This window comes from Dermacentor variabilis, chromosome 2 (assembly GCF_050947875.1).
Source record: "Dermacentor variabilis isolate Ectoservices chromosome 2, ASM5094787v1, whole genome shotgun sequence".
NCBI lineage: Eukaryota > Metazoa > Arthropoda > Arachnida > Ixodida > Ixodidae > Dermacentor > Dermacentor variabilis.
The window spans coordinates 82914626-82938042 of NC_134569.1; the positions used below are offsets into that span (position 1 = coordinate 82914626).

A 23417-nucleotide genomic window follows, 5' to 3' on the forward strand; every position below is an offset into this window, starting at 1 on the left:
AAGACACGGATACTTGTTGCCTGTACTGCGAGGATTATCATATTCAGTGGGGGACAAGTTGCATTTGATAACGGCAAGCATACTTTGTCTGTTGCTGTGTACTGAAGGCGACGTCAAGGTCGTGCAAGATGCACGAGAGCTGACTACAACCTTGCCACGAATATGATAAACACATGCCACTTTTCCCACACGTTTACGCACTATAAGTACCATACACAGTCGACTACGCAACCTCTAAAAAGCTTGTCTTATCTGCGTTCAAAACTGCCCGATATCATCTAAGCATTCCCCTATATACAAGCGTTAGACTGATCTCAAGAAACTATGGCTTTCCTCGCATGCATCTACAAGTGTGTGTACAGGAAGCAGGTATGAAGAAATGCGAAGTTCATTCCTTACCTGCTGTCCAGCTTGTTTTGCTTCAAAATCACAAAAAGCAAAATGCAAGAACTGGTTATTCACAGATTGGTATTGTATTCAGGATGGTTCAGCAAACCATTCAACTTTGTCAACATTCTTATTCCAGAACTGAGTGGTGTGATGAGACTCAAAGTCGGCGCCAGAGCTTCGGTGTAACATCCACTCCAAGAGATCGTACAGTGAAACTATTGCTTGGATCGCGAAATATACCCACACTGCCGGATCTAGTGCACATTATCTTAAAGTTCAGTGGGTAACCAGCCACATTGGATTACCCGGGAGCGACCAGGCAGACGAATTGAAAGAACGGCCCTATTAACACGGCGGCATTGCATTATTCCTTTCTTCAGATCTGACATAAAGTACATTATGAAGACAATTTCTTCGGAAAGGTCTCCGACAACACGTTGCGGTAATCAAGCGGAAATATCTATTCTTTATCTAGGGTCGTACAGAACAAAAGTCGGGACTTTCTGCTAGCTTTTTGAGAGACGTCAAAACTTTATTAATCGACTTCGACTAGCTGTGGCCTTCACCACTCACTTCCTGCATAAAATGGGGTGCACTGAACCGTCATCTGCTTGTGTGGTGAACCAGATGAGGACATCTCACGAGGGCTAGCTTGTTCGCTTTGTGACCAGCAGAGGTGAAAACTGCGCAGCAAATTCACAGCAATTAAGAATCATGCGCTCCTGTTAAGGTTCATTCTGAGACCATGGCCTTCTCTTGACATTGTAAAGAGGGTATTATGACATTATTTACTTTAAGGAATTTCGTTGTTTCTTGCAACGTAGACTCAACTACTCCGTTCGAAACTTAGCTTTATTTTTCAACCATACGCTCAAATGTGATTTTAGGTCCCAAACTATTTTTGCCTTGCTTTGTCTTTAATTCTTCAAGTAATCTTCAACACTCAGAGCGCCTTAACCCATATAGAGATGGAATGGACTAGCAAGAAGCACATGCTTCCAGCCTCTGCCCGTGATATTCCAGTTAAATATCATTTCTAGGGGCGCGTTTGATATTTCAACGAGCACACGCACCTGTTAACCTCATATGGTGCACATGCTTTTCATTTGGTCACGTAGACTGCCTTTTAGTTGAGCCATCTCTAGGGACTTGTCAATTGAATGTCACTTTTTATAAATGAGCTTGTTTATCGGATTTGTCCCCATATTTTCCCAGAAAAATACATCTATCATACCAGCTCTGCCCTTGTCGTTATGCTCTGTACATGCCGCAACTTTCGTAAACAAAGTCGAGACCGTGCCCGATAGCGACAGCGCATTCTTGAATGCTGGCTCTACCGTATGCATGTTTCTTATTGTTTCTTACCTTCTTCCACTGAATTGTTTAACAGTATAGGGTTTCCTGTCCAGTTTACAATTTGTCCTTCATTGTCAAAGTTGACCTGCAAAAAGCCGAGAAACTTTCCGAACCAGTAGTCTTGCACGACAAGACCTCTGCTACCGTCACTTCTGTTCACTATGGTAGGGTAGTCTCCTTCTGGAACGTTTTCCTTAGGAAAGCCTTCACCTGTAATTAAACATTTCAGTGCTGTGTTCAGGAAGCGGCCGAATCTATTCAACGATTTTGCGAAGAATCTGGCAAGGTTGACTTATTCTGAAAGCGTGTTGAGAGCAGGAAGTTTAACACAAAAAAGATGTTTTACGCGGCCGTTAATGTTTGGCTGCGTGTGTTTTATTTTCTCTCGTTCCTAAACAATGGTCATATACCAGCAATTATCGACAGATACGGCAGCTTACGTATGTCCCGTCGTGTTTTCAAATCAGCCAATAAGAGTCAATGCGCCTATATATACTTCACAGGTCATGGCTTTACCAAGTAGCGTTGACGCTGCGTTGCTGGGTTTCGGTCCGCATCCAGCTGCATATATGTAATTACTACACTGCATAACTGCCAACCCAATATCCAAGTAAAAACGATATTTGTAATGCACAAAATTATGCCAACAAGAAAAATACATGTATGCAATGTTTCCCGATGCTCAAGAAGAAGTACTGAATAGTTTTGTTTCTTAAGCATATTTCGAATGTTCTATTTTGCGCCCCCCAGCGCTGGATTCTACCTGAAATCTTGAGTGCAGCGTTTTCCCGTTGCATACAAATTCCTAATGCCTAAGAGCGTTCCTGGAACGATTCCTGAAAAACATTTGATGCGTTTAAACGCGGAGGGTATCGCCAGAGTCCGTGGGAGGACTCTGGTATCGCTTGAGTATAGCTACTTCTTTCAAAAAAAGAATCATCACAGCGCAGAACACTGAAGCTATGCGTGTTTGAAGCTTGCCTTTCTTGAGAGCCATGGCCTGCTTCGTGACATAAGCGCAGACTACGGGGGGCTTCGGGGCTCGAGCCCCCTCCGGAGTTCCCCAGGGGGGGGGGGGGGGTCTCGAGCCCCGAAGCCCGCCCTAGTCGGCAGTTTTTTTGCATTTCGCCTTAAATCATAGTTAGCCTTAGTTCATTAATCAACTTCTCAAATTTTATAATGACCACATTGTTCTGTTACTGACATCATTTGAGGTTTCTTTTGAGTTGGTTCTACCTTTTCACAGACAATTTTATTGCAGCTAAAAGCGTACTGCATCATTGTTGACGGGGACGCGCACGGCTATTAAATCATGTTTTTGCTTTATTTGTGCAAATCCTGACAATAGGAGAAGAAGCGCATTAGCGCATCAGCGGCGGCTACCTAATCCGTATTTTTCAATTTCAACATTTTCTTTTATTTCCACTTTTATTGCCATAGATTGTGCCTGTGCCATGCACAGGCACAATATATGTAAATATACAGGGTGTCTCAACTATCATGCACCAAGATGTAAAACTAAGCAAAAACCCCGCAGCTACACAGAACCAAAGTAATGTTGTTTGCCATCGCTTGGAGATACTCAGATTAGTTTTTTTTTTGCATTCCGCCTTAAATCATAGTTAGCCTTAGTTTATTAATCAACTTCTCAAACATTATAATTAGATGAAAGGTGTCAATGAGAAAATTCAGAGAAACATAAAACCTACCGATGCAGCTTTCTGTTGTTCCATACGTGCTACATAAAATCGCTTTTCTGAGCGATAAAAAGTGCCTCGAGCAGCCAGTTGCGCTGCAGTTTTGCGTGTATTCGCGGGCTTCTTTCACGCTAGGAAAATAACACTTGTATGTAGCACGTATTGAGCAACAGAAAGCTGTATCGGGAGTTCTTTATGTTGCTCTGCAATTTTCTCATTGGCACTTCTTATATAATTGTAATGTTTGAGAAGTTGGCGTATTCTTATTTTTATTTGTACATGCTGCAGTTCCATTGGGGTATTGCAGGAGTGGGTGTGTAAACCAGAACAATTGCAAATAATCGAGCTAATATGAAAGATACAGACCAAATCAAAATACTAACTGCCTATTCAATAGTAGCTGAAGGTAAGTTTAATTATGGGGTTTTAAGTTCCAATATCACTTTCTGATTATGAGGAACGCCGTAGTGGAGGACTCCCGAAATTTCGACCACCTGGGGCTTCTTAATGTGCACCTAAATCTAAGTACACGGGTGTTCTCGCATTTCGCCCCCATCGAAATGCGGCCGCCGTGGCCGAGATTCGATCCCGCGACCTCGTGCTCAGCAGCCCAACACCATAGCCACTGAGCAGCCACGGTGGGTCTAAAGATAAGTTTAAAGGAACGAACGAGGAGGACCAGACAAGGAATTCCAATATTCAATTACACAAGGAAAGAAACTGTACTTAAATCTGTCCGTACGGGTAAAAAAAATTGGAGGACGCTGAAGCTTCGAGTTCAAGAGTGGAAGGCGATAGCGTTATCGCATCCCGTTCGCACCGCCCACTCATTCGCTCAGCAGGCTCTTGACGAGACGAAGGGGAGAAGCGGGCGAGTGGCGCGCCAACTGCCGGGGCAGCGCCGTACATTGCGAGGAGGGGGTCTTCTGTGTTTGCCGCAAGATGGCTCTGCGTGCACGTGCATGTGTGCCAAGCGCAGAAGAAATGTAGCGGAAGCGTACTTCGCTACTCGTCTAACTGCGACTTCTGTAATTTACATGCTCATAATTACAGATATACACCGCAGTATGACTTTCTACGGCACAATTCTAAGGCAACACCCCATTCACTAGAGGCGCTTTTGTCCCGCTTTGAACCATCGAACTCATTGCTGAGTGGTAGCGTCTCCGTCTCAACATCCGGAGACGATGGTTCGAATCCAACCCAGCCCATCTTGCAAGTTGTTTTTATGCATGAATTGCCTTGCGGTATTTTTCACTCACGGCCAACGCCGCCGACACGGCTTTTCTGCGACACGAGATCCTTAACGCTGTCGCGTTAAAAGGCACGATGATTAGGTGGTGGTGACTTCTAGTATCAGATGGTTTTCCACGAGACTGTGTGTTGCATTGCGAAGCGGGACACGGGACACATAAAAACGAGGACAGGTCCTTGTCCGCGTATTTTCTGTGTCCCTTGTTCAGCTTCACCCTGACCCACACAGTCTCATGGAAAACCAACTAGCCCAAACTATCACCCTTCTAGGTTTAGCAGGCGTTAGGTAATCATATGAAGAAACCCGGCAAGGGTAGTTAATAACGCAATGCAGAAACTGTAGTGATTCCGTGCGTCGGCGATGTGAGAGCGATTGAAAGGCATACAGTCTAGGATTAATTAAGACTAATTATGTAATTAGGCGGAATGCAAAATATGATATGAGCATCTCCAAGCGACGGAAAACGACATTACCTTGGTTCTGTAAAGCTACGTGGCATTTGGATATTTTAGAACGTTGGTCATGATAGTTGCGACACCCTGTATAAACAGGTCAAAGTTTATTACATTTTAAAGAGCTAACTAATAATTATTCCTAATGGTATGAATAGCCTATGCTTAGAGAATGAATGTGTTGCTGTATGTTCACCTCGCTTTGAATTCCTTTGCGTGCTTTGTTGACCCTGCATAAAGAAAACTTGCAGATTTCAGTGACCCTCCGGCAGAGTCTTTCATCAATGGCGTGTGAAATGCAAGTTAATGATATGTGCCTCAGTATCGCTTCTCCTTCCAGTAAGCAAAGCTAACGACTCATGGAAAAAAATCACATTTCTGAGAATTTACATCATTTATTTGGGCTAGAGACATCGCCACTTCCATGCATATGTCCCAAATATGTATAATTAACTCACTAACCGTTGCCTACAAAGTACTTACTAACGTTATTGCAAATAGAATCAGGAACACCTTAGACTTCTGTCAACCCAAGGACCAGGCAGGATTCCGTAAAGGCTACTCAACAACGGACCATATTCACACTATCAATCAGGTGATAGAGAAATGTGCGGAATATAACCAACCCTTATATATAGCTTTCATTGATTACGAAAAAGCGTTTGATTCAGTCGAAACCTCAGCAGTCATGGTGGCATTACGGAATCAGGGTGTAGACAAGCCATATGTAAAAATACTGAAAGATATCTATAGCGGCTCCAAAGCCACCGTAGTCCTCCACAATGAAAGCAACAAAATCCCAATAAAGAAAGGCGTCAGGCAGGGAGATACGATCTCTCCAATGCTATTTACAGCGTGTTTACAGGAGGTACTCAGAGACCTGGAGTAGGAAGAATTGCGGATAAAAGTTGATGGAGAAAACCTTAGTAACTTGCGATTCGCTGATGATATTGCCTTGCTTAGTAACTCAGGAGACCAATTGCAATGCATACTCACTGACCTGGAGAGGCAAAGCAGAAGGGTGGGTCTAAAAATTAATCTGCAGAAAACTAAAGTAATGTTTAACAGTCTCGGAAGAGAACAGCAATTTACGATAGGTATAGCGAGGCACTGGAAGTGGTGAGGGAATAAATCTACTTAGGACAGGTAGTGACTGTGTATCCAGATCATGAGACTGAAATAATCAGAAGGATAAGAATGGGCTGGGATGCGTTTGGCAGGCATTCTCAGATCATGAACAGCAGGTTGCCATTGCCCCTCAAGAGAAAAGTGTATAACAGCTGCGTCTTACCAGTACTCACGTACAGGGCAGAAACCTGGAGGCTTACGAAAGGGGTTCTACTTAAATTGAGGACGACGCAACGAGCTATGGAAAGAAGAATTATAGGTGTAACGTTAAAGGATAAGAAAAGAGCAGATTGGGTGAGGGAACAAACGCGAGTTAATGACATCTTAGTTGAAATCAAGAAAAATAAATGGGGGGCATGGACAGGACATGTAATGAGGAGGGAAGATAACCGATGGTCATTAAGGGTCACGGACTGGATTCCAAGGGAAGGGAAGCGTAGCAGGGGGCGGCAGAAAGTTAGATGGGCGGATGAGATTAAGAAGTTTGCAGGGACGACAGGGCCACAATTAGTACATGACCGGGGTACTTGGAGAAGTATGGGAGAGGCCTTTGCCCTCCAGTGGGCGTGACCAGGATGATGATGATGATGAAGAAGAAGATGATGATGATGATGAATTCACTAACCGAATGAGGCCAAGCTGGATTCACTCGAAATCATAATCAATGGCAGTCATGCACAGCAGCGTTTACACTCGGAGTCACAGTTTAAAAAAAATTACTCGCCATCTTGGCCCGCGCCTGCGAAAGTGGATGTCGAGCGAAGGTGTTTGAAACCACCACCACAACTGCTGAGGGGGGCATGCAATGCTTTATTGCATTAGAATAATGGTAGTAATGGTCACTTTGAGTAATGGTAGTAACAAGGGTAATAGTAATTTTGACAGCCCGCCACCGTGCTTGTACTGCCGTTTCTTTTTTCCTTTGCCGCTCCTGGCACTCGCGCTGCTCCCCTGGAGTCATATGTGTTGCCTACCCATAGCGGAATCCCGGCCACGGCGGTCGCATTTCGATGGGGGCGAAATGTGAAAACACCCTTGTACTTAGATTTAGGTGCACGTTAAAGAACCCCAGGTGCTCAAAATTTCCGGAGTCCTCCACTACGGCGTGCCTCATAATCAGAAAGTGGTTTTGGCACGTAAAACCCCATAATTGGAATTTCTTTTACCCATAGCGGTTCTGCAACAACAATGAAATGAGCTGGTGTTTTTATGACAGCCACAATGTTGCCAACATCAATCGTGTAGCAGCAGCCCAGGGAACCACCGATGTTCCAGCTTCAGCTACAGCCACCAAACTAAGAAAGACAGAAGTTCACAATGAGATGGAAGCTTCAAGTGACGAGCAGTGGACGAACAAGGAATGTCTCTAGAGCTACTACTTCAACAATGGAACCCGTCTTCGTCAGGACAGTCACTGACGAAGTACTCCCATTGTCAAGGCGTTGGCTACATTCCTTGTTCGGCCATTGAGCTATAGTTGCGTATGTGCGAACAGCTTTTGCATACGGTATACGTTATATTCCGAACAAGACAGGTCACTCTTCATTCTTCGTCGAATCACAAGCGCTTCTGCAGCCGCTGAAGTCCAGCCCGCACAAATGAGTGATCTGATCAACGACATCAGAGGACTAATAAAAACTGGCATCTACATCATCACATTGTGTTGCAGTGGCTGCGCACTATACTAGTGAATACCGAGCGACGTTTACACTGACCATGCTGCTGAAGCTGCACACAGGAATTCGATGCAATTGATTAAAGCACCCATTTCCAGAACTGACGCGACAAATTTGTGTATATTGTTGCCTTTCATTCGCAGCAGTCCCTTTGCCGCGACGCGGGTCTTTTTAGTTCACACCACTTTACACTTTTGAACCGTTCTGTGAATCTCACATGCCAATCAATAGGCATACATCAGTAGCTACAAAACAATTCCCATTTTCCCAACTACATATTAGATTACCTCTACATAAATAAAGCAAATGGGCAAATCAGGTCACCTGCCATGCAAAACCATACGTTGCTACGAGCCAAAGCAGTCCGAACCTTACATCCGCTATTCCCTCACTCCGCCCATGTTTCTCTACCTTCTTTTCTTTCACTATTTCGTTAGAATAAAACTGGGTGCACTGTTTTAATTACGCATGTCATTGGCTTTTGTATGTTATCTGAATGTGTTCTAGGTATGTAAGTGATTTCATGTATCACCCTTTACAAAATAGCCCCTTAGGCGTGTGGACAAGTGACCACATCAAGATTAAATCTCTCTCTCTCTCTCTCTCTCTCTCTCTCTCTCTTACTGACTACGACCTTGTATGCAGTGTGCTGTTTTGCATTCACTAAATATTACACTTTTATTTTCACTTTTGAAACACTGCAAGACTCCGTCTGAATATTGCCTAGCCATTTTCGGTGGCATCTTAAGCGTTCACAAAGTAAGCCCACCTGCGGAAATGGTAAACAGTAAGTGACGAAGGTATCCTGACGCAAATGAAGAGAATAGGCCGGGACTAAGAGGAAGGTGTTGTTGTGATCGACTAACCGCAAATGGAGGTAAATTTCTGGACAACAATATTACTCTGCGAATCCACGTTAGCAGCTTCACACTCCAAATCAAGTTGTGTCCGAGCCACTTTTCAACAAGAAAAGGAAGGAATACCAGACGATTCAGTACCATGATACAGAAACGTGTTTGTGTGTCCGCCGACGAGCAGATCCAATTGCTTCACTTGCTTCACGATTTCGATGTCTCGTGGGTATCCCGAGTGCGTTATTGCCACAAACACTTTTACACCGTTCTTCTCGAGCTTTTCTGCTTCTCGTTTAATGCTCGTAATTTCATCTTCAAACTCCACTTTACCTGTAAGAAACAGGAGCACGACGTAAACCAACTTTTCTTGCCATGTTTGCCATTCACACCAACATATTCTTGCGCACTATATATAGTCGAGTTTTTGAAGTGTGCTAGCCTGAGTTGCGTTTATATAGCCCCCCTGTGCTTCCTCTTGCGTGAGTGTTTTGCTCACTCTCTCACTCTTTCTCCTCTCCCCGCAGTGTAGGACAACAAACCTGACGCTCTTCTGGTCGACGTACCACCCTTACGTCCCCTATTTTCGGTTTCTTTTTTTTTTCTCTCCTATGCAGGTGCTCAAATGATTGGTACACTCTTCAATGCATAGCGCTGTCATTTTTATTCTATAATTTTTAGGTGCGTAAAAATGTTCATTGCCATAGCCAAAACTACAGAAATAGAACGACAAAAGCTGTCCATTGGACGCGATTGGTTGAGAGTAGTTAAACTATATGTCACGGTTACATTGGTGCAGGTGCTAGAGCGCCGCAGTTAGTTTTTTTTTTTTGCCCCTTCTGAACGCGCATTTCCTTTCGCCAACTTAGAATATGCATTTACATTCGCCAAGTCACGGCTGTTTTCTTAGGTAAAGCTTCATCTTTTTGAGAGCAGCATTCCGGGCAAGATGGTAATCCATTAATCAAGTGATATTGCGCAACAACAAAAAAAAAAAACGACGCGGACATAAGAGAAGAAGACACACCAAGTGCTTTTATTACGGATATTAGAACTACGCGGTAAATAAGCTAATTATAATAGGGTTCACGGGAGGTGATACGCATAACAATCTCCAGTCGAAGTAAAAACGCGGCCACAAATGAGGGCTAGAATAAAAAAAAAACTTTTGGATCTTAAGATGATCATTGTTCAGTAGCTTTTATTAATATTATGCTGACTATTTAGATGGACCGGTGCCTGTTCTACTGGAAGATCTCCAATGTGAATGCAGGGCGAGAATTCTAACTGTAAACTTGGCCCAGTGATCAGCAATTCCCCTCCAAGCAATAATTTTGACGTTGAGGATGTTGAACTGCTTGTATAACGCTTATTCAGGGATATTTTATATGGCCTACTGATGCGAGCCCAATGAACCTAAATAATTTCTGTAATAAGGCTATAATGTAACGCCGGACAAAGTATCTGGAAAGTGCTGAGATGCTGAGAAAAAAAAAGGAAACGGTGTATCAGCGCCAAATCACATCACTGATTAGATAACGCTTGCGCATCGCTGAATGCCGAATAAAGGAAATTAACGGAGGCAATGGTCGATACCTTGTGAGGATTTTTTCCCCACTCTAGGGAGACGACGACGAAGAAGAAGCGCTCGTCCCTAGTCAGTGATCGGCTCCGTGATTGCTAGCCAATTACGCAGTGCTAATTACCTCGTACCAAAGTTTTGCTTGCACCAATGTGTCCGTGAAGGCGAGCGGCATCGACCGATACCAGCTGACCCCAGAGGTGCTTTGCCATATTTCGTGACTGCTTCTACTGCCGCCGTGCGGAGGATTGCTAGGCTTAGGCGTGTTCCGCGGACACTCGGCCCAACAACACCGTCGCACCGACAGCGGCCTGCCGTACACCTCGGCGGCTGCCACTCGTCAGCTCCGAGATGGAGGCGCCCTCTGAAACAACAATGATCATGGACAATCACATGTGCGTTCAAGTTCAGGGAACAGAGATATCACCCGAGGAATACCACAGCGACGCCGGATGGACGCTCGCGGGGGAACGCATGTCGAGGCTGCGCCAGCGGACCCCCGCCAGCGGCAAGCCCGATGCACCCGGCGGGTGTCAAACAAGCACGAGGTCAAAATTCTACAAGAACGTCAGAGCCTCGGCCATCAAGGCAGCACGCATGCCAGCCATGCCACTAGAAGAAACCAAGATAGTTGTCAGACCCAGAGGGGGACTGGACATCGTCAAGACCGGCACCACCACCGTCGCTGCGGCCATACTCGCTGCAGCCAAGATCACGAGCGCGGAAAGCGCCGCGGACACCATCTGCCCCAACACACAACAGAACATCATGGTCGTAAGTACACCGAACGAAGACAACGCGGCAAGGTACGCTAAAATCCAGGAAATATCCATTCAAGGCAAACCCTACGAGGTCAGCGCATATCGCACGGCACCTCACGACACCGTGAAGGGCGTCATCAGAGGCATCCCCATCGACGCGAGCGCCGAAGAGCTAGATAGAAAGATCGTCAACGAGAGGAACCCGCTAGCAGTGGCCTCAAAAAGGATTGGAAGCACGACCACTGCGATTGTGGTGTTCCAGGGGCCCAAGGTACCGAACTTTGTCCGATACGGAGTCACCCTGATTCCGTGCCGCCCCTACAAGAAACAGATCGACGTCTGCCAGCAGTGCGGCCGAGTGGGACACCGCAAGGACGTTTGCCCGACCCCCACAATCAAGACGTGCCTGGCCTGCGGACTCGCGAACCCTACAGAAGACCATCGCTGTACCCCAAAATGTCAGTTGTGCGGAGGCGAACACCCGACCGGAGACCGAACGTGCAAGGCGAAATACAAGATCCCCTACGTAGTGCGCAAGCGACAATGGGAGCGCCGACAGGCCGAACGCCAGCTGCTGTCGGAGAGCGATTTCCCGCCACTGGACAAGCCGCCAGCTGCGCGAAAGTCAAGGACCCCATCGGAAAACCGCGCGCCCAAATCCAGAGACAGCAGTTGTTGCAAGAGAAGCCTCAGCAGGAAAACGTCACCGTCACGTGAGCGAGTGAGCTGGGTCGACGCAGCGAAAGGAAACAACATAAGGAACGTGCAGAAAATCACCGAAACCACGCAGAAAGAAGATATTAATAAGGTCCGGGAGGCAAATGAGCTCCTAAGACACGAAAACGCGGCGTTGCGAGCGACCATCAACAACCTCACGAAAGAGATCGCCTAGATTCGTCAGTTGCTGCTATGCAACAACGAGCCTCTACAGAGACCCACGCCAAGCACAAGCAAGACAGAGGAAACGACAACGAACATCCAGGGGAAAGCCATAGAGTAACCGGCACCGAAGAAGCGAGCCATCGAGGCCACGCACACGCAAACAGAAAACGATCGCATCGACAGCCTCGAAGCGAAATTCGAAGCGACATTCAGCAAACTCGAACAGCTAATCACGACAAACATCGCAGCAGTGACAGCACTGAAACAAACAATGGAGACCTACCGAGCCGATGACACGAACAGATTCGCCTACATCGAAAGGACCCTACAGCCGATGGTAGGCCACCCGACGTTTGCGCCCCTCTTCGCGCATCATCCACCCAACCAGGGAGCCCCGTACACGGCAACGCAATCATGGCCGCCAACGCAACACCAGCAGCAGCAGGTGTAACCGCGTGGCAGTGGAACTGTCGCGGCTTCGGAAGGAAGAAGGCAGTCATCCAACAGCACATCGTACATGCCGCGCGCAAGCCAGACGTTATACTACTACAAGAGACACTAACCGACGCACCGTCCCTCCCCGGCTACAGAGTGCACAAGGGACCGCCCGACGGCAGAGGCCTGTGCACCCTGGTCAGGAAGGGACTCACGTTCGTCGAACATGAGCTGCAAAGCAATCTCAAGATCGAGCACACACTGACCGAAATCATCCCTGGCAAGAAGAGAAAAGGAAGCATATTTCTGCTCAACGTCTACAGCAAGCCATCTCAGAGAAAACAGAGATTCAAGACATTACTGCACAGAGCCAGCACCGCAGCGGGCCGTAACACCCTGATCGCGTGCGGAGACTTCAACGCGATGAACCCTGCCTGGGGCTACAACAAGTACACAGCAAAGGGCCGCGACCTGTACCAAGACGCCACGGAACTCGACTTCCCCCTCATCACGGACCCGACACATCCGACGAGAATTGGTAACTCCGTGTCCCGGGACACCACTCCAGACCTCACGTTCGTCAAGAACGACATCCGGGGCGCGATCAACTGGAGAAACACGGGGATCGACCTAGGCAGCGACCACACCATCGTGGAAATCGGCATACCGGAACACAACGACACCAGCGTCAAAACACACAGATGGATAGACTGGGATGCCTTTCGAGACGCCAGAAGCCAGAAGAGCGACGGTGACGACGAGATCGAAGACATCGACTCGTGGACGGCCGAAATCACCAAGAGCGTACGCGACGCGACCAAAGAGATTGAAACGGGCGCGGAGATCGACAAAGTAGACAGCCGGCTTGCGCATCTCATCGAGGCCAAACAGTCGATACTAAATCGCTGGAAGAAACAACGGCTTAACCGCAGACTGAGAAAGAAGGTGGCGGAGCTGAACCGAGCGATCGAGGATCACTGCCGCGCTCTCTGCATGCAACAGTGGAACGAGATCTGCAACGCGGCAGACGGGCAGATGCATAGCGGGAAGACGTGGAACCTACTGCGTCACCTGCTCGACGAAACGAAGACCAAGTCGCACCAAAGGGACAGACTCGCCAAGCTCATACATCGGGCGGTCTCAGCACACGGCGTCGACGAAGTCACCAGGCGCATTAACGACAAATACCTGCCGACTACACCTACCGAACAACACGCGCCGTACAGCGGCCTGCCTAACGCGAACCTCGATCGTGACATCGACGTCGAGGAGGTACGCGCGGCCCTGCACGACCTCAACAGCCGGTCGGCAGCCGGCCCAGACCTCGTCACGAACAAGGCGCTCAAGAACGTCGATGACGGCTCGATTGAAAAGCTCGCACAATACTACAACAAGTGCTGGAGAGCGGGAGCGCTGCCAAAGCTGTGGAAGACAGCCAAGACCATCCTGATCCCCAAGCCGGGGAAGCCGCCGGACACGGATAACCTCCGGCCCATCTCGCTCACGTCCTGCGTGGGCAAGGTGCTGGAGCACGTCCTGCTCAACAGGTGGCAAGACTACCTGGAACGAGAAGGGCTGTACCCGGCCACTTTGATCGGCTTCAGACAGCATCTCAGCACGCAGGACGCGATGCTGCAGCTCAAACACCAAATCATCGATGATGGCGGCAGCGCCCGCGACAACAAAGCCATCCTAGGGCTCGACCTGCAGAGGGCCTTCGATGAGGTGAAACACTCGGCGATTCTGTCCCAAGTCTCCAAGCTCAACATGGGGGAAAGATCCTACAACTACATCAAGGACTTCCTCACGGACAGGACCGTCGAGCTACGAGTAGGCGACCTACAGACGAAAGAGAAGAAGCTCAGGAGCACCGGAACACCACAGGGATCGGTCATTTCGCCAATGCTGTTCAACCTGGTAATGATCGGAGTGGCCGAAAAGCTCGGGTGCATCGAAGACGTCAGGCACACCATCTACACGGACGATATCACGATATGGGTGACCGGTGGCAGCGACGCCCACATCGAGGGCGCGCTGCAAGCCGCCATCGACGCAATAGAAGACCAGCTGGAAGGCACCGGACTGAGATGTTCGCCGAGCAAATCGGAGCTTCTCATACTCCCACCTACCAAATACAGCAGAGGCAAGACTAGACAACGCGAAAACGAAAAAAATCAGAATCGTGACCAAATCCGGCAACGTAATCCCCGAGGTCGGCAAAATTAGGATCCTAGGCATGGTCATCGAAAAGCACGGAAGGAACGGCGAAACCATCACCCGTCTCAAGGCAAAAACAGCCAACGCGATTCGACTCCTCAAACGAGTCACTTCCAGAAAGGCTGGCATGAGAGAGGAGAGCCTAATTAGGCTCGTCCAATCTTTCATCATCGGCCACGTCGCGTACGTTGCAGCCTACCACAGATGGCTGCAACACGAACGAAACAAAATCAAAGTGCTCATCAGAAGAGCGTACAAGACAGCGCTGGGCCTGTTCGAGTCCACAAGCACGACCCGCTTGTTACAACTCGGGCTACACAATACGCTCGAAGAAATAGCCGAAGCGCAACGGACCTCTCAACTGGAGCGGCTGTCCATGACCAAAGCCGGGAGGAAGATACTGGACGATCTGGGAATAAGACGCTTGAACGAGGTGGAGATGAAGCTCCCCGTCCCCGAAGAGGTCCGACGCCAGACCAGAATCGACCCCATACCGAGGAACATGAATCCCGAGTTCAACAAGGGAAGAAGAGCGGCGAGGGCCAAGGCTCTCATCGACCAGCATGCCAACGACGACCACGCGCGGTACGTGGACGCGGCCGAATACCAACGGAACGCCTTCGCAGCGGTCGTCATAGAGGCGTCAACCGGCGCCACGAGGACGGCAGCGAGCGTGAGAAGCACCGAAGCGGAGCAAGCGGAGGAGGTAGCCATCGCCCTGGCCATCGCCGACGCAGACTGCCACACGGTGCTGAGTGACTCAAGACAGGCGGTGCGAAACTTCGCCAAAGGGCAAATCTGCAGGGAGGCTGAGCGCGTACTGCGAGCGGTAAAACTAGACGAACGAAAAGTACGACTCAAGTGGTTCCCGGCGCACGCGGGCGACGCGTCGGAACGCAATGAGAACCATAACGAGACGGCACATGCCGCGGCGCGAGCGCTAACCAACCGCGCCCCGGCGACAGACCGTCCGACGGGGTTCGGAACGAAGGACCGCATGACGGATTACAATGAAATCACGAAGGCCTACCGCTTGGCTCGCAGGACTCTTCCACCCCCGCACCCGAGACTGAGTCGAGCGGAGGCGGTAGTACTGAGACAGCTCCAGACCGGATCGCTACCGAGCCCGAAACTGTTGAATCGCATGTACCCCGAGACATATCCGACAGATATGTGCAGAGTCTGCCGGAGGGAGACCGCAGACTACACGCACATCTTGTGGGACTGCATTAAATATCCAGAAGACGCTAACTCAAGAACACTCCCACAGCGGCTCGAGGCAGCCGCGAAGAGCTACGACCGAGACGATCAGCTCTGGGCCGTCCAGCAGGTCCTCGAGGCGCTCAAAAGGCACGGACCCAGCGAGCCGGCAACGGCGAGCGGAGACCCGCGCCGAGTAACGGCACCTTCGAGGATGACGTAGGCCCTCGTCGGGGCGCGCGAGCGCCCAACTGCAGGCATAAATAAAGTTTCTCCAATCCAATCCAATCCCCACTCTATTCTATTCCTTATCGCCTACTATTCACGGCCGGCAAATGGACTGGGCAGAGCGCCACTCATACGACTTGCGAAGAGCGAAAAGAAACGTAACTGAAATATGATCGTTACATTATGCTGGCTAATAATATCGCCACCTATTCTCGAAGCAGGACTTATCGGATCTATAAAGTTGACTAAACTCCTATTGCCTATGATCTTTAGGCATAATTTTCCTCTTTAGTTATAACAAATTATTTTTTTAAAGCGCGCTCAATACACTGATCGTCACAGCAAGGATAAGGTTGTTAAAAATAAACTCCTATGCTCCTCCCAAGCTTATCACAGCGGCATCAGATCTACCAACTACCTAAAGATTGATTTAAAAAAAAAGAATGTACAATAAGCTGCAGTCACTAAACAAGCTTTACTTACGCAGCTGCACCCTTTGGGCACGTCAAAATATACAGCGTACTATATTGTTTTGTGTAGGTGCGTTTGAATAGTCAGCATAGCACTTAGTATTGCTGAAGCTCTTTTTTAATAAACTTGTGTATTCTATGTATTTTGCAGATTGGAGAAGAGCGTTAGCCAAGAATAACCCGCCTTTTGTCATTTTACTAAGCGTTTCGACGTATACCCTGACAGAATTATATAGTACTCAGTTCGCCTATTCCTATTAATCACTTGTTCTTGTTACTGAAGGCACTTAACTGCGCCTCAAAGCAACTCCTCGAAAGTATGAGAGTGAGTGCTCGTCAACTTTGTTCTCCTTGATACATGCTGCTGATTATCCGCCATCTGAAGCCAGCGCGTCGGAATGCAGCCCTCATCACTGACTGCGAAGGGTTCTGCATCAAATAACGGCTGCATTAAATACAGTGGTCAAAATTTTACCAGTAAATCGATAATTTTATGGTCATTAACGTTATCTAATCATCCAGAGCAGGCACCTGCACCGTATTTCGTGTCCGCCTGGTTTAAGTGACGCACCTCTGAGCCAAATTTTACACGCTCGGCGTAACATATGTAAAGAATTCTGTGATTATGCCACAATATAAGTTCTTTGAGCTTACCAGTATTCGACAGAAATCTAGTTTCGGGAAGTACTGCACCGAGAATGCCCACAGATACGCCGTTCACCTCGATCGTCACTGATTTCGGAAGGCTGATATTTCGTAAAGCCGGCTCCTTCGAAAAGTCCGTATTCGTGCTTACGACTGTCACGTTAGCCTTTTTCATGGCTACAAGAAACAGCGCGAGCACTTCTGGACCATCGTCGAACTCGTGGTTCCCAAGGCACTGGAATACATGCGAGAAAAAAAGAAGAAATATACTAGTAACAATGAACTTGTCTTATTGCGATTGTATATATATATAATGATTGTATTGCGATTTATATATATATATATATATATATATATATATATATATATATCCATTTCAGGACCGCCCCGTTGTTGCATCTCGACACTTTTGTACGGCAATTCTAGCGACACGTCGTGTTGGACAAACGAATCGCTACGACACCCCATTTTCCTCTAAAATAAAAGGTTACCGAACTTTACCGAAAGATTGAAGCGCCAACATTGCAGCTGAACATTGCAACTATGCCCTTAGAACCCGCAAGTTAAGACTTTTCTGTCTGTTTATTTGTCCCCCTCCCCCGCCTCTGTCCACCTTTCTTTTTCTGTTTTAAACGCACACGTGCGTGTTTGCGAGCTGACGTAGTGAATGCCGTCCGCAAGCGTTGTCTGGTGTTGCTCAACTAAGACGAAATCTAGTAGAAAAGACGCATACAGAACATATAAGGATTACACAGGACATGCGTACTTCTCATATCTTGGGTACGCATCTTTATCGCTTCTTCTCATCTTAGTTTAACGTTTATCAACTAGCCCGTCCTTAGACTTGGTACTGCTTAAATCGCATTGCTTGAAAACAGAGTTCCCAAGCCAGCACATTTCACTCAAAGGACGTTTCACGTAACGTCTCCGACTGGGAGAAGATGGAGGACAAAAGTAAATCGTTCTTCTAGCAAACAGTTGTCTCCTTTATTTTTTTTCGTAAGGGCAAATTACACGCTTTAGGGGAGTAAGCGATTACTTGGGATGCTGTAGGTTAGCTAAATAGTGTTTGTATAATAACTATTTTTGAAGCGACATTGTGGTAATCAGTTTCCAGGCATATAGATAATGTCCAAGCATAACAAGAAACAAGAAATATGAACACACCATCTAAGTTAGAACTTTCACCCCCATTCTATAAGAGCACTAATAGAGAGCTAATACAGAGCAAAAATATTGTTCTTAAATTCTCGTATTCTCGCCCCCCTGCCTTTCAGTCCGCGCCGATCCGGCCCTCTGTATGTATTATGAATGTGGAGGTCTCAGATGCTCTTTGTCTGAGAGGTCTCAGCAACATCAGCTTCAAATACCGTTTTCCTTCCGTGCATGTCTATCTCTGGAATATTGTAATAGCATACGTCACTGCAGTCTTTGCGACAATGAAATCACAAACGTATTACCGGCGTATAGAACTCACAAGGAACAAAAACAATTAAAGTTTAGAGGAGCACGTGTACTTTCTTCATAGAGTTATTTCGCCTTCGCTGAAACGTTCCGTGATACGTCAGGGATGATATATAATGCAACAATTAAAGAAGGGAAAACCAGACATACACCCGTTCGTAGCAATTGCTACAAAAAAACCCATACGGGTTCCTCGAAAGAGGAACCCGTATAGAACCTTTGCTGGTATTCGCAGAATTATTACGTCAAACTCTTGCCTTTCCTTCGTGTTGTCGACAAATTCGACTTCGCCCTGCCATATGCTAGCCGCCTGGTTAGCCCAGATGGTCGAGCGGCATCCCCGGAAAAGCGGTGGTCCCGGGTTCGAGTCCCGGACCAGGACGAATTTTTCTTCAACTGTGAGGCTTTTCTTTCGAGGAACCCGTATGGGTTTCCTTCGTAGCAATTGCTACGAACGGGTGGATGTCTGATTTTCCCTTCTTTGATTACTTCTCTCTACCTTGCGGGTTTCCGCTCAATTATTAAGTCAAAATGCAACAATGATTGGTGAATGACAATCACATGAGTCTGCAGCTCCCTGCAAAATGCGTGCGCTATCTGGAATAAGCCTTGTATAACACCGAAGTTTACAGTGGCATTACTTTGCGAAGTTCTCGCGCACTGCAGTGGCGAAAGCGCTTGCGCTCACATATGCTTTAACGGCAAGATCGTGCACCAGTGTAGTCGGTAGACGTGCATCATGAACAATTTTGAATCGCCACACCTGACGTTGACGAGCGGAACCTACGAAAGAATGACACTTGAGTAGAGCTTCAAGCACAATGGTACAAACGAATTGAGTTGTGAGTTAACTGCTGCCCTGCCTTTTCTCCATGTGTTCCTAGAAAGCGAGCCAAAGTTTAGGAGAGCTTGAAGGAAATGTTATGGGTGATATGGGTGAGCAAACTTCTAAGTGTGTCGGTTAATTAAGAGCATGGGACAAAATGACGAAATTCTTGTTTTTCCCCCCTTTAGAGAAGCCCGCAAGAACGGTATGTCCGTGGTGTATTGCATGGGAGGACTAAATATTGGGATGAGTTTTAATTTTGCATATTATAGGGCATCTTATAAGTGATATGCGGTCAAACTTTAAAGTGTGTGTGCGTGTGTGCCAAGTTGAGGGACGCCTCCCTTGCCCAACAGCATATCTATTACACTTTACACAAAACAACCTACGATGCGAATAGTTTCAAAGCTTATAAGTTTTACACAAATAAACAAACACACACACACACACACACACACACACATATATATATATATATATATATATATATATATATATATATATATATATATATATATATATATATATATATGCGAGTATCATAGGAAGCCAACAAACGTTGACACCAAGGACAACATAATGGAAATTACTTGTACCTAATAAATGAAATAAAGAAATGATAAATTAATGGAAATGAAAGTGGATGTAAAAAGAACTTGCCGCAGGTGGGGAACGATCCCACGTCTTCGCATTACGCGTGCGATGCTCTACCAATTGAGATAACCCACGGCACCGCTTTCCCATCCACTTTCTTTGGTATTTATGTTTCCTACTAGAGCTCTGGCAGCCTGTAGTGTTGTAATAGATGCGTGTATGTAAGTGGTATCATTTCTACCTTTTCTGGGTTGGACTGGCCTTCCACCAGCACCTCCAGGATCAGGCCTCAGGCTCTCGCATGACCGGGATTATTGCCGGAAACTATATCCTTGACGGGTCCTTTGTCTTTGTTTGCCTAAAGGAACAGATTTCACTGTCATCTTAACCTGTGCGGCTCTTTCCCGTATTTATTTGCTTGTTTGCGCTTTGCAACATGTACAGTATATTTATCGTATGCCATATGTATTCCCAGTTGGAAGTCAGCGCTATTCCTTGCCTTTCTTTTTTCTTGCCTCATTTTGGAAGTTGCGCTTCTGTTCTAGCATTAGTCAAGCAGCAAAACCTAGCCCAAGCATTGAATTTACTTAATTTACCTTTATAATTGACCCATATATATATATATATATATATATATATATATAAAATGGAAGAAAGGGGTCGGCCGAGGGGCCCGCTTTTATTATTAATCATATACCATAAGAAGCCAACCAACAATGACACCAAGGACAACATAGGGCCTATGACTTGTACTTACTAAGTGAATTAAAGAAATAATAAATTAATGGAAAGTGACGAAAAACCAACTTGCAGCAGGTGGGGAACGATCCCACGCCTTCGCATTACGCGTGCGGTGCTTTACCATTTCAACTACCGTGGCGTCGTTTTCCCATCCAACACGAGCCAGTCAGCTGGCGAAGACTGCAAGCAGGTACGTTCTTCAACCTGCACACACTACACAAAATGTTCCCTACCCAGTACAGGTATACACGTCCGTGGTGCGGGGCAACACTCACGTTATACCACATCACGTGGGAATGCAAGCGTAATTTCGCATTCCATAAAGTAAATAACCCAAGTGCGATACAATGGGAGGGTCTGCTTACCAGCAGCGAGCTCGCAGCCCTACGGGCAATTGTGCAGCACGCCTGCGAGGCAGCAAGACTCATCGTTGCCCTGGAATAGGGGCGCCGACCTTGTGAAGCGGCCAGGACTCAAGACATGAAGACACCGGCCCACCACCAATCTCTCTGAGATATAGAGCAATAAAGCTTTTCCATTCCATTTCCCATCCACTTACTTCGGTATTTAAGTTTTTACTACTATAACTAACCCTGGGAGTAAATCCTTTTCTTTTCGTTTGTTGCATAACGAGGGTCTCGAATCCAGCAATATTGATGCCTTCAGGCAGCATGTGGAATTACTGGCTAACACTTCCGCGGTTATATATATATATATATATATATATATATATATATATATATATATATATATATATATATATATATATATATATATATATATATATGTGTGTGTGTGTGTGTCTGTGTGTGTGTGTGTGTGTGTGTGTGTGTGTGTGTGTGTGTGTGTGTGTGTGTGTGTGTGTGTGTGTGTGTGTGTGTGTGTGTGTGTGTGTGTGTGTGTTTAATTCTATAGAACACCCCTCAGATTGCTTGACTAGATGGACTATAGATGTGTAGGCACATTGTGCAAGAACCTATGAGTTGCAGTCCAGGGATACTTGCAGTATGTAAAAAAAGTCCACGCGATTTCTATCGCTTACACGTAGACACCGTCTCTTACCACGCTATCGTAATCCATGTCGGACATGACGGCGGATATGATTTTTTCCTTCAGCACAGTGTACCATGCGGTTCCTTGGAAGAAGTCCCCGGCATTCATAAATAGGGCTCCTGGATATTGTTTCTTCAATTCTGTGACCTGGTGTAAAAGCATGATGAATGATAAGGTGAAAGACACCTAGCATGCGCAGTAGCTATCTGCAATAAAATAAATGTAATTATGATTTGATACAACCTATATTGTTCAGTATATATGTATACATATAGCTTAGTGAGAACATAAATGTAATACAGCGGTAATTGCTGCAACAAAGAAAAGTTATATTGCTGTGATAATTGTCGATAAGTGATTAATATTTCTGAGAATAATCGAACCACCAGTATGATCGTAAGATTAGACGCATGAACAGAACACGCGTCAGATTTCGCAAACTCACGTCAAACAAGAAAGGGTGTATTCGAAGGATGGGCACAGACCTTTGCCTTGATCCGAGCAACGCCTCCAACGCAGCTCTTGCTTTTCTTATCTTCGTCGCTGCACATAGCACCATACTTGGTGCTTTCTTCAATATGCGCGTGCACGTCATTTGTGTGCAACACGGTCAAAGTAAAACCAGATTCTTCGGCGAGGCAGCAAGCGCACAAAAGAAGTGGCACCACTAACGCCAACATGTGCACACTATGTAGAAAAAACCTTATTCCCCACTTGCGCAGACAGCCGAAGCTTGACTGAGACCGAAGTGATGTTCGAGCTTTTAACGTTTTTCTGCCATAGCTGCAGCTGTTTAACGCTTGCCGAGCTCTTTCAGCTCTGAAAGAGAGCCGCGCCAGCTCGAGCCAGCTCACAGCTTAGTGACTTTGCTGCTCTATTGTAAACGCCGGGCTAATAAGAAAATAAAAGCTCGCTGTATGTAAGCGAAAAAATACCTTTGGTTGAGAGCGACACCAGGATCACTCATAAAATTCGCCCTAGACATTCAAGTCTCATCATGTAACGAGTGACACAAAGATAGAAATGTACGAAAGAAACAGCTGTTTTAAACAAGCAATACCGCTTGACGACAGGGAAGTAAGCGAGCCTAATTGGTTGTATGTAATTTGTGCATAATTGTGAGTGGACCCTTGGTTGCTTGGCGCTTTTTCAGAGTTGAAGGGCAGGCGAAGTACATTTTTATGGGTGGAGCTTATTTGTAATTCTCAGGTTGTCACTGACTCTAGTGCCATTTAGGTCGACTGAGTTCGATCACCGTGCCGGCGCGAGAGAAGCAGTCCGACAGCGACGACCAAGTGACCGATGCTAGCGGAATAAGCACATTAAAACGTTGCTCTCTTGCACATCGCCCGCTTTTGCAGATACGAACTTCGTTATGGAATGCTTGTGCGGGTATTTGTCAGTAACTTAGTAAGGCGCTCGTGCACTCAAAGTATGCTGAAAACCTGAAGCGATGTGCACTGCTGTTACATATATGTTTATGCACTGGGCATAATGCTTGTCCGACTGTTAGC

The 23417-nt window shown here is 46.7% G+C and overlaps 1 protein-coding gene and 1 pseudogene across 1 annotated transcript in view; one reads left to right on the plus strand and one right to left on the minus strand.

Annotated features, from left to right (window-relative positions):
* Nucleotides 1-23190, minus strand: part of LOC142572181 (protein 5NUC-like) — a 36330-nt gene extending 13140 nt beyond the window's left edge. Inside the window, exons 1-5 of the mRNA XM_075681114.1 lie at nt 22389-23190; nt 21913-22050; nt 17235-17460; nt 8953-9138; nt 1756-1956 (exon numbers count right to left, since the gene is read on the minus strand). Coding sequence (XP_075537229.1) covers nt 1756-1956; nt 8953-9138; nt 17235-17460; nt 21913-22050; nt 22389-22583 — 946 coding nt within the window. The 5' untranslated portion in view covers nt 22584-23190. The remainder of the gene's footprint in view (nt 1-1755; nt 1957-8952; nt 9139-17234; nt 17461-21912; nt 22051-22388) is intronic.
* On the plus strand, nt 10781-12148 carry LOC142573332 (uncharacterized; annotated as a pseudogene).
* Nucleotides 23191-23417: the final 227 nt, after the last annotated feature.